Source organism: Symphodus melops (genome assembly GCF_947650265.1).
Source record: "Symphodus melops genome assembly, chromosome: 10".
In the NCBI taxonomy this organism is placed as follows: Eukaryota; Metazoa; Chordata; class Actinopteri; order Labriformes; family Labridae; genus Symphodus; species Symphodus melops.
The window spans coordinates 11,361,305-11,377,774 of record NC_136700.1 but is presented as its reverse complement, the minus strand read 5'-3'; the positions used below and the strand labels follow the sequence as shown (position 1 = coordinate 11,377,774).

At 40.3% G+C, this 16,470-nt stretch overlaps 1 protein-coding gene across 1 annotated transcript; it reads left to right on the top strand.

The window, feature by feature from the left end:
* Window positions 1–5,324: 5,324 nt before the first annotated feature.
* Window positions 5,325–15,824, top strand: slc1a5 (solute carrier family 1 member 5). The gene is made up of 8 exons (XM_079353431.1): window positions 5,325–6,050; window positions 10,650–10,692; window positions 10,794–10,862; window positions 10,962–11,128; window positions 11,274–11,507; window positions 12,083–12,277; window positions 12,385–12,519; window positions 13,120–15,824. Exons 1-8 carry the CDS (start codon window positions 5,515–5,517, stop codon window positions 13,343–13,345), a joined length of 1,605 nt encoding a protein of 534 aa, XP_079209557.1. The 5' UTR covers window positions 5,325–5,514; the 3' UTR covers window positions 13,346–15,824.
* Window positions 15,825–16,470: the final 646 nt, after the last annotated feature.

The following is a 16,470-nucleotide window of genomic DNA, read 5'->3' as shown; positions in this document are numbered from 1 at the left end:
GAAACGCAGAGGCAATGCATGCAGACATAATGACCTCTACTATTGCAGCTAACTCACTCTACAGAGGGATAACAAGCACAAATAATACATAGTACATTTTACAACCGTGTTTCCAAATGACTTCTGTAATTATGTAATCTTTGTAAAATCAAACAGACCAAAGAGATGAACCAAACCGCATTGGACACGCTTAAATAGCCCAACATCACCTATGAGCAGTGCTGAAGCGTGGGGTATGCAGATCTTGAATTTCCCTCGGGATCAATAAAGTATCTATCTATCTATCTATCTATCTATCTATCTATCTATCTATCTATCTATCTATCTATCTATCTATCTATCTATCTATCTATCTATCTATCTATCTATCTATCTATCTATCTATCTATCTATCTATCTATCTATCTAGTAGATTTGTTTGATTGGCCATGGCCTGGGATGCACACCATTCGGTTTAATGTAAAATTCACCACTTTCTAATCGCTCTTCGCAAAGAAAACTGTTACTGCTGTTTAGAAAATAAACCTTGTCGGGTTCTGGTTTGTTTGAAAATAAATCTAAATTCAAGACAACAAGAGACTTACTGGCAGGGCGATGTCAGTGCAGACGAATTGGTTCCTTTCAGTCCAAACTCGGCTTGAAAAAATTAATGTGGCATAAGGTCGACTGTTCTGCCCTGTTTGAGAGTAAACCAATGGTAGTTTATCTGAGTCCAGCTGTGATATATGAAGTGAATACGAATACTTACATGGCCTAAAGACTATCCTCTCTCCAGTCTCACTAGCTTAACAGCTCAGCTCGAATGTGTAGCTCATTCTGCGACACTGCTCATTCTGCTATTCATTCCCACAAACAACATACAAACAAACAAAAACATGTGGTTATAAATTGAGAGAAAACCTATTCCAAGCACCAATGCACCACTGCCTATGAGGGAAAAATACTTTGTCATCATTTTGGACAGAACCTCAGAGCAAACCAGCCAAAGGGAAAAAAGGGGGGAGGAGTGGGTTAGACATGTTTGCTAAAATATGTGGGGCATAAAAACAGCTTTCCAACACATGGTCAGGTATAAAGGTCCGTCTTAAATAGATTCCTTGTGTGGCTGTCCGTAGAGTGTGGATGATTAACAGAAATGCAGGTCTGTGTTTGTGAATGGGGAAGGGTCGCAAAAAAATGTGTTCAGGGGTGTGAGATGATAAAAAAAGATCCCCAGCTACAGTTCAGTACAGTACGTTTGGTCTAAAGGCTGTACAGCGAAGTGAATTAATTATTGCAAAAACTGATTCTCTTGAAGAAAACATATGAAGGCATTTATAAGATATAAGATAAATCTACCAGTAAATGTAGTGATATGATGGACAGTTATAACCCTTAAAGTTACACGTATGATTTGTTTTCACAAAGACCACAACTTCTTCTCCAGTTTGCACCATATATTGTACAAAATAAAATATTAATGCTATATTAAGATATTTTTTTATTTGTAAAAATTGGCTCGGGAAGATTTTAGATGAGTGTAACATATAGAGAATGATTGATGTGATTGATAATGATGTAGGGAAATAGTACAGTTAGCGTAAATCATTTTGTCTGACTCACAGCAGTGCAAGTAATCACTACCACTGCTTATCAGGTGCCTACGAGGTCAACAATGAAGTCAGTGTGGTTTTAAAGGCAGGCAGACACAGGAGGATAGTGGTAGGCAGGGCATGCGAGTGTGATTACACAGTGTAAATCCGTAAATAATTTGGGAGGCCCTCCTGGTCACATAAAGCTCTAGGAGATCAGACAGGGGTTTAGGGGCCTTACCGTCACTTCTGTTTCTCGGGGGGGGGGGGGGTCTATGTACACATCTGTGGGAAACACGAGGAAACAAAAGCAACATATGTGGAATATTGGTATTCACATTGTTCTATGAGGTATCATAAAACAAATACCACAGACAACAAACAACTGCCAGCAGCCCTGTGAAGCTACAAGCACAATGCTAGTTATAGCATTTTAGCATGCTATTTGCTGCTAAGCACCTAGCTCTTGATCATTAACCAAGACATACGAATAATTTAAATTAAGCTGAATATTGGACCAGAAAAAAAATCATTGGACCACAATGCACTTCTTTTAGATGGGAACGTTATTGTTTGAAACCAATTACATTGGGAATCCATCTGAAAGTGAAGCTTATTTCAACCTGCTTTTCCACAAATGTCAGTGAGATAAATCCTCTTACGACTATGAATACTTCTCTAAAAGTTAAAAGCAATCTATAGTTGCAACAAATAAAGCCAAAAGCCTCATATTTATTCAGTTCTCCCCATTAAAAGTAATTGAAAATGAGGGAGTACATTTTGCTGTATCATTGCTTGGCCTTGTCGTGCCTTTGTTTCCCCTTTCTTACATTTGTTTTACTTGTAACGTTTAGCCCTCTCATCATGACACAGCACCTCTCAGCATGTCATGCCGTTTATGTACACACATTCCTTTTAGCTTTTCCTTCCTTGGAAGTCTTTTTTTCTTCTGAGAAGTCCCCCGAACACACTGCTTCTGGTAGATGAAAAACAGCGACTAGAGTCAGTGAAAGCCTTTTTGTACTCCACTTGGGCTCAGCTGTATAACAAATAGAATAAAAAAGGTAAGGAGTATCATTAAGATGTAGAATCAAGTTTCCTCTGGATCTCCAACTTTCCACTTTCTTTTTCAGTTTCTATCACACCTGTTCCTTTTTAAGCTACCTGAGACATGTGCTTTGTTGTCCGACATGGTTTTTTTTTCCATGTCCCAGTTTTAGTGGTCACCTGATGCTTGTGCTGTGTGTTGTTATTCAGATAGTCTCTAAACTATCAAGAAGTAACCTGACTCGATAGAATTAAAATAGTTCACTGGGGACAGTAAATGAGCGGCTTGGGTTTTATGATTTTCCCTTGGGTAAGCTTAAGAATACTTTGCTGAAGTCTGACCTTGAACGAATCCAAAAGCTTTTAATGAGCCTTTTTGAACATTGTGATGTCCATGGCTACATGTACTGAATGTGGTATCAAACACAGGACTGTAGTAATAAAGTAATTTTATCATTGCCATAGTGGTTACATTGGAGTTTGTAATGCTCTCCTTCCTTGTTTAGCTAGCAGTCTAATAAGCACCAAACATAAAGCAGCTGAGGCTGAAACAAATTGAATTTGTGTTGTAGATAGATTTTGAATGTAACCAAATTTGAGCAAAATAGATTATAATTCTCAGTTTAACAAGAAAGTTTATACCTGTACATGTTTTAATAGAAAGCTCTCACTTGTATATGTGTTTGAGTTATTGTGTCCACAAGCTGTGAAAAAAGTGTCCCTTTAGACTGAGGCAGCTCTCTTCGTAACTCATGTTATCAATAATATCTAAACAAAGAATTAAACCTGTTAACCCTGGCTCATGTCCACAGAAACATCTTTGACTGAATGTTCCTTTTTGTATCTAAATGTGTATAATTTAGAACATTGTTTTCTCCTTTCTTTACATTTTTAATGACAGTATAAGCCAAACAAAAAGGAAACCTCATATCCCAACCCAGGGATAAACACTAACCAACCCCAACCCACAAACACACACACACACACACACACACACACACACACACACACAACCTGAGATGAGGTATGTAGATCTAAACCCTGTGCCAAGGACACAAAGTCTACATATCTGAATCTGCATTCATAAGAGCAGTCTAATGGTAAATGTTAAGTAACAGCAAAAAACTACTCTCCACAGCATGTGTGCATATATATATTTGCATTGTGTGTGTTTTTATAGGTGGAGCCTGCTCTAGAAAAACTCTCTTGCCTCTCATGTGTCTGCGGGTTCAGCCATTGAAGTTGTCCTTACTCGCAGAGTAATGCACTATTTCACAGAATCACAGCAGTTCCTGCAATCATTCACACAGTCAGAGGGAACAAAGAAAAAGGTTGAGATAATAAACTAAGCGCCAAGAGGACAGCTTCCAGCCTGAGCTCTGGTCCTGTGGGTTGCTTTTAGTGTTAAAGGTGCTTTTCCCACATTTTTTTTTACCAGTAGGACTCTGTTTACAAAAGGCTTGGGTTGTTGGTCAGTTGTATCAAACCCCAAGCTTTCCTTGACTCCTACACACAGTTTTATAAACTATGAGACTCTCGGCTTCAGTATTTCAGACAATATGACTCTGTCTCTCGTTACAGTTTGTCACACCTTGACAAAACCTGCAGGGTCCTGACAAGGAAACTAACATTTCTATTTCTATACTTTGAAGCCTCTTTCTGAAGCCAAACTGTGATCCTTAAAGTGTCTCAGTTGATCAGTTTAGGCATTGTTGCATTTTAATCGAATGAAAGCCCTGCCCATCAAAAACTGTTTTGTCATTCAAACAAGTGTTAGATTGATGTTATAGCTGTGCATGTGCCTCCCCTTTGATGTTATAACTACAACAATAATGGTATCCTTGTTGAATGATTTCCTCACAGGATAGAAAATAAACACACAGAGGAGGGGAGTCTCATCAAAGCTAAGTGGCAGTCTGTACCACAGATGTGAAGGCAATACCTCTACATCTGATGCAAACTGTGAACCTCTCTTATCAAGTCTGTGAACTGATCACATCGGCAGATCGTTATTCATTAAGGTTTTTTTTTAATCAGCTTTAATCATTTAAAGTTGTTTTTTATAAACTCAGCTGTTTGATTAGCATACATGCTTTAAAGAACTGTGGAGCGTTTGAATGCATAGTGCAATATTTGTCACTTGTTTTAGATCCGTGAACGTCAGAACTGTACTGCTTGTTAAATACACACATGAGAACACTTGGCATTAGCGGATGTTAGTATAGTAGGTACATGTGCATGTAAAATATATGATCTATTTACTCAATTTAAGCATGACGAGAATCGAATGGCCTGAACAAAACGCATCTTGACAGCAGTTTCAAATCGGAGTTGAAGAAGGCCTATGTAGTTCATATAAAAAAACAAAAAAAAAACCAAATAAACATTATTTTTCACATGAAAAAAGTTATTATATTGTGACTAACTGTAATTTACAAGGCTAATATCACGAGTCATTTTATTAAGAAATAGACCAAACAAACAATCTTGTTGTGACAATTAGTGGGATAAAAATAATATTAAATCAGAAATAAACGCACGCAATGTTGGCCTACGCCTTAAATACATTTAAAAACAAAAACATCCTCAAACTAGTGCATTAAAGGCAGGCTGTTTTTTTTGTTCGTTATTTAATTACATCAATGGAAGAAATGTTAGGCGATTAACAGCCATCCGACAGCCACGCCCAGCTCCTGCGTCACCGGGTTGGGGGACGGTAGTCTCTCTGGACAGATAAGTAGCATAGGCTGTGACGCATAGAAGCAGTGTGCGTAACCGTGGAGGACGCTGGAAGCGTAAAATTCAAAAAGTTTCAAAGGCACTAGTATCAGTGTATTTTGAGGGAGTAGCCTATCTGTGCCCTTAAGGGTAGTTTCGGGGTCAACTTTCGCGCACAATGGCTGAAAAGATTGACATGGAGGACGGGAAAGCATCCAACGGCGAGGCGCACCTCGATGAGCCGGTGACCAACGGACCGGCCGGCTGGAAGAACAGCCCGCAGCCGCTGTCAAGCAGAGTAAAGAGGATCGTGATGGCGAACCTGCTGGTGATTCTCACCGTGGCCGGAGTCATCATTGGGGTTTTTATTGGACTTGGTGTGCGCAACGTGACTCTCACAAAGACCCAGATCATCTACATTGGGTTCCCCGGTGAGCTGCTCATCCGGCTGCTGAAGATGATTATCATCCCGCTGGTGGTGTGCAGCCTGGTGTCAGGGGCGGCCAGCATAGACCCTAAAGCTCTGGGCAAACTTGGTGGCTGGGCCATGCTTTTCTTCCTGGTCACCACATTAATCGCGTCTTCCATTGGGGTTGTGATGGCCTTCATCCTGACCCCGGGCTCCGTGTCTATGGTCAAACCAAAGGTTCAGGGAATTGATGACGAAGTGCCTGAAGCCAAAGAAGTGATAGACTCCTTTTTAGATTTAATCAGGTGAGTGACTATCAAACACTACCCCGGCTGCTGCAATTCTGTCTTGAATAGATGCTCCGCGCCTCACGCAGGAACAAGCGACTGTATCTAGGTGTCCAACTTGTTCCAAAATAACACATAGTGGCTCGCTATAAAAAGAAACGCAGCCCTCTTCACTCGCAACGTAACGCCATTTAATGTTGATTCATGATTGTTAAAGGTGAAATGCCTCCTAGTGTTTAAAAACAATGGCCTGAAGCCAAATGTGAAGTGTCGCTTAAGTTGCCCCTCGCTGTGTGTTGTAATGACACACGCAGTTGCATCAGCTCAGCTGTGTTCACACACTAGGTGAATTCACACGGAGGGTTAATTCACACAGAGGGTTAATTCAGAGGGTTGTCAAGGAGAGCTCAATGAAACTAGTCTCCTCCACGGTGTAGTGGTGAAGCTTTCCTTTAGGGACAGCCGAGTCTGTAAAAATAAAGCCAGCACAGTTTGTTGTTCTAATCTTACTTTGCTGTTGTACTTATGGATATATATGTTCATATGTTGAATTGACTACTCCACTCTTGAAGCACACTTTGAAAAGAGCAGCTAACGTAGCTAATTTGAAGACACGTGGTAGAGAAAAATGTGGTCAAACATGTCATTAACATACCAGGAAACTGCCTTCTCCCTAAAGCATTTGCATGATACTGGTTGATCTGGTTGGGAATCAGTAGCCAACAGCACATCTTTTTTTTTTTATCAGCATGTCACACTCATGAGACATTCATAAGACGTATGCCACCTCATCCACAGACTACAGAATCCAGCATGACTAAGCAAGACCTTGACTCAGCCCCTGAAATAGTTAGATGTCAAAAGAAAGCCTTTTAAATAACACTTTCTACAAAACAGGCTCTATAGGGTTTGTGTTTTCTTTCTTTCTTTCTTTTTTTTTTTTAAATGTCTGCCCCGAAAAATGGATGCAGAGCTTGTTTGAGCCAACATCTTATTCATTAGATTAGTCCTCTTAAAAGTTGTTTTCGGGTGCAGCCTTACAGTTATGTTGCGTCACACAGTTATGCAACATCATAGAGTGAGCTAAAATAGTCAGAGATGTTTCCTTTACCCTAAACAAGAAATGTGGCTGTATGTAGTATAAGCATACTATTGTGGTCATTGGTTACCAACACAAGGTTGTTGACCTTTGCCTTAACATGCCCAATATGTAATCTGTTCCGTTCTGTAATAAGAAATGGTCAAGCTTACACATACCAACCACCTTAAATCATGTCATGCCATCTTGACATACACGTGGCGAACGTTGTCTGGTTACATGAACAGTCTTTGGAGATTTCAGTGCGTTCTTTCTATGATTATGCACTATGAAAGCCACACTTTTCCACCTCCCTCCTCCTTCTCCTTCTCCCTCTCCCCATTCCCCAGCAGTGTGACCTAGCCCAGCTCCTAAAATATTTTAATTCTGTCCAGAGCCCGATTACACATTTAATGGTAACGGGTGAAAATGTAACCACTTGCAGATTAACATTGTTACCCTGATTTGTCTCTTGCATAACAATCTCTATATGTTGCAACTTGCAACGCAATGTTTTTGATTTTAAGAATTTAACATTAGACGGGGTTTAGTATGTTGCATTTTGTCTTTCTGGGCATGTCTTGGGTTGGGGAAAAACCATCTCTATCATACCATGGCTTATCAAAGAGCAGAGTTACTTTTAAAACCAGTGCTCTCTCTCTCCAATTCTTCAGTTAACTGGTGTCCCTGAATGCAACACCTTATTGTTTAGATTTACCTTCTATGGCTGGCTGCTGTGGAAGAAGGCTAAAAAAAGAAACAATCAGGAAAGTAATATTTACTTTGTGCAGGACACACACACACACGCACATTATCCTAATAGGACAGCAGCAGGCAGAACCCGTGGCTCTCACGGGAGTGTGTTCTCTCAGTCAGTGTCCCGGTTAGTTTTGACAACAAAGACAACTTGGGACTTTGACTGAAGAGCTGTTTAACAAAGAGTAATAATAGAAAGGTCATTGTTCACAGACACACACTCCTCAATTCCTTTCTTACATTCAGCTCAAGGATACAAGTGTTTACTTTCAGACTAGAGACACTCGTTCACCTCCTTGTTGACATACGTTATCTCCTGCTTATCGTTTTCAAACCAATAATACAGGTTCTAGTGTTTTTCCCGAGGTTTATAGTAAATGTGCGACCATAGACTGTACCGTCATGTAAATAAGAGAAATAACGTATGGCTGTTTAGTTTTGTTTAATTAAAAGACAAGGTACATTCTATAGGAAATATCTAGCCAGTTCTAAAGGAAATGTATCCTTAAATGACTTGTGTTGTGGTCTGGCGTTATAGAATTTTTTATTTTTTTACTTGAGCTTCAAGGGGAGGACGGAGCTCACTGGGTTCAGTCCGTGCTAGAGTCACTTGTGGATTTATCGACCATGTGTCGATAGACTAACACAAGGTGTTTCCCGCTCTTCATAGGCTGGGGAGACGTCAGAACAGTGTTCGTCAGTTCCTTTTGTTGAGGGCAGCAGACCTTTGCTGCCCTCAACAAAAGGAAAAACACACCCAACTAATGGTGTTAGAAACTAACCATGTGGGCATTTTTGTCATACCACATTGTTGCTGTTCTTTGTTTTATGAATTCAAAAGCAGTGATCACATTTACCTTTCATCTTTAATCTAGTACAACCCACTTCTTTACCTGTGATTTGCATAAAGAAAAGGAACACACCCCGCAGAAACTGAACTGAATAGAAACGCGTAGGACATTTCTGTTCTATTCTACATGTAAGAATGGAAACTTTTAATAGTTTTCCTAAAACAAGATGTTTTATATGTAGGCGTTGCTTTTACAAAAAAACATCATGAAGCAATCATGAAGGAAGTGTAACTTTTCCACTGTGGTCGCTGCTGTTTTGAATGCCAAAAAAAATGAATAGAGGATGTCGTTTTCTCTCATTAAACGTTTGGTTTTGTACCCGTGCCAGGAATGTAGTCTCCAACAAAAGAAGTGGAAGAGGATACTTTGAGGTTTCAGCTCAGTATTAGTGTGTGAAAGCATGTAAATTACAACTACCAAGTTTTGATTTAAAAGTTTGGACTAAAGCATTGTTTTAAGACAATGAATGACTGAGCCACATAATGGAACTAGAGTAAAGTCACACACACGCACACACAGTTTTATTTACTCATCTTAAGTCCTACCAATCCCTTGAAGATATTTGTTTCATACACATTTGAATATAAAAAAAGAGTCTAACATTGACACATAGACGTGACAGCCATTAGTCTCAGGGCTTTGCAGCACAACCAGTCTGTGATTCAGTAGCATGCGTCCCTATCACATGATGTGTAATCCTGATGTTCTTGTTCCATTGAAAGAGAAGGAATAATTGCAAAGAGCTCGTGAAGTTAATGCCTTAGTACTTTAAATCTATTACTGAAAAGCTGAGTGAAAGGGCTGTAAGAGGCAACATTGTTTCGGAGTTCTTTTAGGGCAGGGGTCTCCAACCTTTCTTCATCTGAGAGCGACTTTGAAAACATGAAAGTGACCAAGAGCTACTTGCATCATGTTGCCTGTATTTATTCACAAAGCACACATCAGCTGAGTTGAGCTACTGTTTGTACATTTGAATGGTATTGGCATGTTGTGAAATAAGCCAGTGCTTAACAATAATCCTCAAACCACATCAAGGTCCAAAGAAAAGACATGAATATTTGACACTTCTTATTGTGCCACATAGTCAGCTATGTTACTGAAAATTCACGTCACTGTCCATGAAAACATTACTGCTTTACGCTTGTTTTTATGGCTGAAATATACATCATTAATAGTGGGAAGAGGTGCATTTACTGTCGCCAGGTTTTTTAAAAATTTATTTTTTAACACAGCCGATCAACCTATTGGCGAGCTACTGAAAACCTGCCCGCAAGCTGGAGTCCCGAGCTACCTGCTGGAGACCCCTGTGTTAGAGGTTTAACATGCAGCCTGACTTATGCACCAGTGTGTGTGTGTGTGTGTGTGTGTGTGTGTGTGCGTGTGTGTGTGTAGTTTTTTAGTAGAGAATGAAGTTAAGCTACAGCAACAAGAAATGGTGGAATGAAAACAAGAGATTTAAAGTTTCTGTTATCTCCACCTGATCGGCCTTGTGATGTTTGAACTATATCTGATGCCCAGCAGGCAGAGATGTTGTCTTTATATTACAACCCGTGGTAAGAGTTCTGTAGAATAGAATAACTGCTTTACTTTTATCGTGGGTTAGGCTGAAAGAAGTAATGTGATCCAAAGCTGCTTTGTATTTGATTTGAACTCTTCTAAGTGGTGAAAAAAGTTCAGACGTAGAAAGCTAACTCTTCATCATGTTTTTGCCACGAGTGTGCCCCTGCCTTGCCCCTTCATGCATACAAATGGTCAGGGATGAGATGTGTGCAGATGAAGGAAGAACCAAACAAAGAGCCATGACTTGTTTGTGAAATGACTTACCCAAATATGTGATTTCTCTCCTTTCAGTTAAATCTCTTGTAAATGGCACATTGTACACGTTGAGAACAGCAGTTTAAAGTGTTGTTGTTGTTTTTTCTGTCACCACAGGAACATCTTCCCTTCTAATCTAGTGTCTGCCGCCTTTCAGTCTGTAAGTACTGCAGCTTGATTGTATGATTTTACCAAATTGAAGAGGACACATTTAGATATGATGTAACCATGAAATGACCTTTTGTCTTTTTCTCTCTCCAGTATGCAACTGGCTACAAGCTGGTTCCAAAAAATGGCACAGACGGAATCCTTAATGTCACAGTGGAGAAGGTGAGTAACAGAAATTGCCCAGTTATCCACATGAAAAACGCTACATATTGTTTGTTTGTTCAGACTTTTTACATCGTGTGTGTGTGTGTGTGCCTCTAGGTGCCCATTGGTACAGACCAGGACGGCATGAACATTCTGGGTCTGGTAGTGTTTGCCATTGTATTTGGCGTTGCTTTAAGGAAGCTGGGAGAGGAAGGAGAGATCCTCATCAAGTTTTTCAACTCCTTCAACGAGGCCACCATGGTGCTGGTGTCCTGGATCATGTGGTAAGACAGACCTGTGATTTTCTTGGTTAGGTGGGCTTGGGATAAAAAAATAAAAATAAAAAAAAAGTTTGAGGCTAACTGCTAAATACAGGCTGTTTCCCAGCATCATAATAATCTACAGCAACGCTCTGTCCCTTCTCTTTAGGTATGCCCCTGTTGGTATCATGTTCCTTGTAGCTGGAAAGATCGTGGAAATGGAGGACGTCGGCACTCTGTTTGCCAGTCTGGGAAAATATATCGCCTGTTGCATCATTGGACATGCTATTCACGGCTTTCTGGTGCTGCCAGCTATTTACTTCATTATTACGAGGAAGAACCCATACACCTTCCTCTGGGGCATATTCACTGCTCTGGCTACAGCCTTTGGGACGAGCTCCAGGTAGTTTCCTCTCTGTCTCCCGGATACACGATTGCACTTTAATCTGCATCCCTAACTGTCTGCATTGACTGTTTAATGACTGTACTACCACCTCTGGCACTACCTCAAACACCTCTGTACATGCACAAACAACACTAGTCTCTAGAAGGTCAGCACTTTGTTTCTAAGGCTCTTTAACTGTTTACAGGTCTCTTTTAATCAGCACATGTTTTCTCTCCTTCACATTTATTCTATATAAGTTTAAGTCTAATGCTAATGTTTACTGCACAGGTTCAACCTGTAATTATGTTTACTCTTAGTCACACAGGGGCTGCTAAATCTTGTTTGGGGGATTATTGTATACAGAGGGGAGGGGGACAGCGGGTGTGTATTGTAACTAATGTCTTGTGTCCTGCCTGTCTGTATACTGTTACTGAATGCCACTCTATCTATCCATCCATCCTCCCTGCTTGTTATATATCCAAATACTGAGTTTCTGCTTTCTAAGACACACACACAGACTTTCCTCTCTGCAGAGAAATAATTGCGTCTATTACCCCAATATGCTCACATATTCCTTTTTCCCTGTTTCTCAGCTCTGCCACACTGCCACTGATGATGAAATGTGTGGAGGAAAATAACGGCGTATCTAAGCACATCAGCCGCTTCATCCTTCCCATCGGAGCAACGGTCAACATGGACGGCGCCGCTCTCTTCCAGTGTGTGGCTGCGGTTTTCATCGCTCAGCTGAACAACGCTTCTCTGAACTTCATCCAAGTCATTACCATCCTGTGAGTCACTAAGCTACTGAGACACATCTGTAGTTACACAGCTGGATTAGGTACTCTGTTTAGAATGTTTAATTTGACCTGTGACATCTTCCTTCTTAATGTGTTAGTGTTACAGCAACAGCGTCCAGTGTTGGAGCTGCAGGTATACCAGCAGGAGGTGTGTTGACCCTCGCAATCATCCTGGAGGCAGTCGGTCTGCCAACCAATGACATCTCTCTCATCCTCGCTGTGGACTGGCTTGTGTGAGTACAATTTATTTTTTGTTGAATGTGGACATATATCATCACATTAACTATTATTTTCCAATTATTGAGTCCAAAATGACCGTTTCCCCCGACATGTACTCTTCCACAATTTCTGTTCATATGCACCAAAGTCTTTCAACAGGTGCTTTGTAATTGTGTTTGTAATTGTCTGGTTGTCATGATATCACAATTTTTTTTTATTCTCAATGAAACTGCTGGATGAAGATTGCAAAAAAAAAAAAAAAAAAAAAGGGGTAGTAAGTGTGGTAAATGTTCCCAGTAACATTTCCAAAAGTTTTTAACAAAATTATTTTTGGATAAAGAAGTAACCTACGAGGTACTAATGGGGGCACCAAACTCTCTTTACAACTACTGTTACAAGTTTAGAGTGCAGAAAGTGTTTATAGATTTCAGTAACAAAAGCTAACCTTGTGTTTAATGGAGAAACATTCTACTTTGATTATGACTGCTGCTGTGCAAGTATGAAATAGCTGATCTGAGACATCTTACTACTCTTTGAGATCAGTACTGATTCATGTTAACAAGTTTGGTCATTATCACTTTATTTAAACTGGTGTCCACTTTGTCGTCCTGCAGTGACCGTACCTGCACAGTGCTGAACGTAGAGGGCGATGCCTTTGGAGCCGGCCTCCTGCAGTTCTTCGTGGACCGCACATCAAAACAAGAAGAAGAAGGAGCAGAGCTGAGCGATGTCCGGCTGGAGGGGGGCCCATCAGCCGCTGCCCCCGAGCACTCCCCCCTGATTGAGAAGAGAGGTGGACATGACGGTCCAAAGACGGTCCTGTCCGAGTCTGTCATGTAAAACCAGCTGCTGACAACATCGACAACGATCCTAACTTATTTGACACTCCAACCAGCTAAAACCTGAGGTACAGGCCACCTTTTTTTTAGTTTTTGTTTTACCCTCTTTCTCTGTCCTGACAGAAAGGCTCTGAGAGAAGATGAGTATAGACATTATAAGAACTGTTCAAAGAAACAATCTCTTTCTTCAAACCTTTCCTGGGCTAAGGGCAATAAGAACTGAGTGAGAACGATGAAAATCCACATTGTGCCGTATGCAAAAGCTTTTGCTTCCGTTTTGAGGAATTGGAACATTGAAAGGCTGCTGTCTTCAAAGTGTTGCATTTGGTCCTCATCAATTTTTAATGTCGTGTGTGTGTGTACATCCACTTGGATGTCCAGTTGATGGACTAGACCCGTTAAAATCAGCATTAATGTTGGATAGGTTTTAAAGATATGTTGAGGATATATGGACATGTTCATCTGTTGGCACTCTTGTCACTTATGTGTAAACATCCAATCCTGTCAGATCTTATTCAGTAAAGCACTGGTCTTCACCAGTCGTCCAGTTTTTCTGTTCATTTCCTGAATTGGAAACCTCACAAGACGTACCTCGTACCTCGGCTGAACTCGATTTGTCAGAAGAAGTTTCCATATTTTCCCTCTGTAACCCAAAAGCTTTAAAATGTCTCCTTGATTCGTTTTGTTTTTATTCAATCTTTTCAGAGGACATTCATCGTCATTAGACATGATTATTATTATTTCTAATGTTTTTGAACTATAGATTGTCTATATGATCAGACATTAGTGTAATTACATTGCGTATGCATGAAAATGGCGATAATGATGTGTGTACGGCCGCACACTTTTCCCCGTGACTCTTACCTGGTGTTTCTTCCACCTGGACCCGGGTTTTGGGTTGCGCTTTGAAGCGGTGTAAATCGCTGTTTTCGACCTCCATGGAAACTTGCGTCTTTCGACAATCTTTTGAAAAGAGGCCCAGATCTGGGGCTGACTCCTAGTCCTGAGGGAAATGTGGATTATGACAAAGCACAAATAATTTGTATTTCAAAGTTGTTGTTTTTTTTTTTTTGTTTTTTTTTAGAGCTTTTATCAGTCTGTTGTTGAATCTGCTGTTACTCCATGCCGATGTTTATTCTTCTCTTCAATGCCTCATTATGAGCAATAGCATTATAGTTGTTTCCTGTTCTCAAGATTGTATTTATACTCCAAATTTCAATAATTGCAATAATGTCCCACGGCTGGATGAAGGAACTTTTTCCAGGGATTCAAAACACACGCCAGCCTCTGAGCGTTTGTGCCTCTTCAAGTGGTCGTCAGCCCCATGGCAGGCATCATAACCTCAGGTTTTACTATGGCTTGAAGACTGCTCCTCAATATTCTGAGACCAAAAACATCCAAATCATCTCTGCACAAAGAAAGGACAGCGCTGAACTCCTGATAGAACTGAATGACATTTTCAGGGAGATATTTGACAACAGCCCACTCAGCATCACAGAAAAGCTCCAAAGGGTTTTTCGAAGGTCTGTTGCAGCAAGGACACTTGTTTCATGTGTAAAGTGTGGTGCAACTATGTGTGATGTGTGGGATATGAAATGTCACAACTTAAACCTTTTTATGTTCTTGCTGTGAAGGCCAGAATCATGAAATTCTAGTTATATGGGCTTTAGGCCTTGTGTCATAGTCAGATTAATGTTTGTAGGAAATCGTATTTATTTCAATAGTCAAATCCAAAGATTTTGTTAAGCCAACATTTCGACATGTAACTAACTCCATTTCTTTCTGCTTGGTGAATGTTTTTTTTTTTTTTTTTTTGCGTATTTACTATTCAGTTTGGTTCTTGGTCTTATTTTTATCTTCTGGGACAGTCTAGGTTTCTTGTGTGCCAGGTGCTTCAAACCACACACCTTAGAGAATGTGTGCTGGATCAGTGATGAGATGGTTTGTATACGTTGTATCTTAAAGTGATCCTATTTTCATAAGCGTTTATTGTACCATGAACTAAATAATTGCACTACAGAATGTTTATATCTTCCATCCATATCATGTTTAAAGCTTTAAACTTCCCCATTTTAGTGGGGATACAAAAAAAAAAACTACTACCAGTACATGAACATTTATCTTTTCAGTGGGTTCAAAGGCATATTCTTGGCCCTCTTCATTTTGTGCGAGATCTGTACTATATCCCATGATGGTAATAAATGAAATCTTTGCGTGCTTAATCACTTTTACTGTTGTATATCATGAGATCATGCACAAAGGTGAATAATATTCTCAAAACAATGGCTGTGCTGCAGATTATTTTGAATCTCTTTTTGGTACAAGATGTCAACATTCCTCTGAGATCTTTCACCATTTGGATGTCTCTCTGGTTTGATCGTAGTTCGTGTCTGTCGTCAGCTGTTTAAACGTACAGTTCTCGGTTACACTCTGAATATACTGTCTTTAGGTTTTAAACAATAAAGACCTTTTTTATTACACGTCTATTTACTTTTTGTCGTTCTTTTCAAGACTTAGATGCAACGCTGCAGTCCCAGTCTGAAGTGCCTGTGGCTGCGTGGAGATGCATTATGTTGCAGTCAGTCATCTTCAGATTTCATCTGTAAGGGGGGAGACATATTTAAAATGCACTGAGGCCCATAGTGTCCTTACATCCAAAAATAACCACTTGAGTGTTTGGATGGTGTCTTAATCCGTATGTTATTACCACGCCATACATGAGCAATGTTGGCTATCCAAAGCTAAGTGAGATGGAAAGCATACTGCATTAAGACTGTGATGCATGCCGCACTAACAGGTGAAAGGTATCTCAGACATGCAGAGGAACTTCTGCTTGTGTTGAATGAGAAACCTATTTCACCTCGACAAGCAAGCTGCATTCCTGTGGAGCTAAATTCCTGTCCTCTCATAAAGCACCCCCCCTTTCCCCCCTCCCCCCATATGACTTAACCCACCAACTGTATTCGACAGTGAACTCGGCTCACTGCAGATTTAGTAGCCACAGGCCAAACACGAGCTGGGTGTCTTGTGCCACCTAGTGTTCAAAAAGAGTTACAACCTGTATTGTGCGTTGCTCATTTGTTCTGTCAACCACTTCAACTCATCGTCCCACAGTTCTCCCAAGCA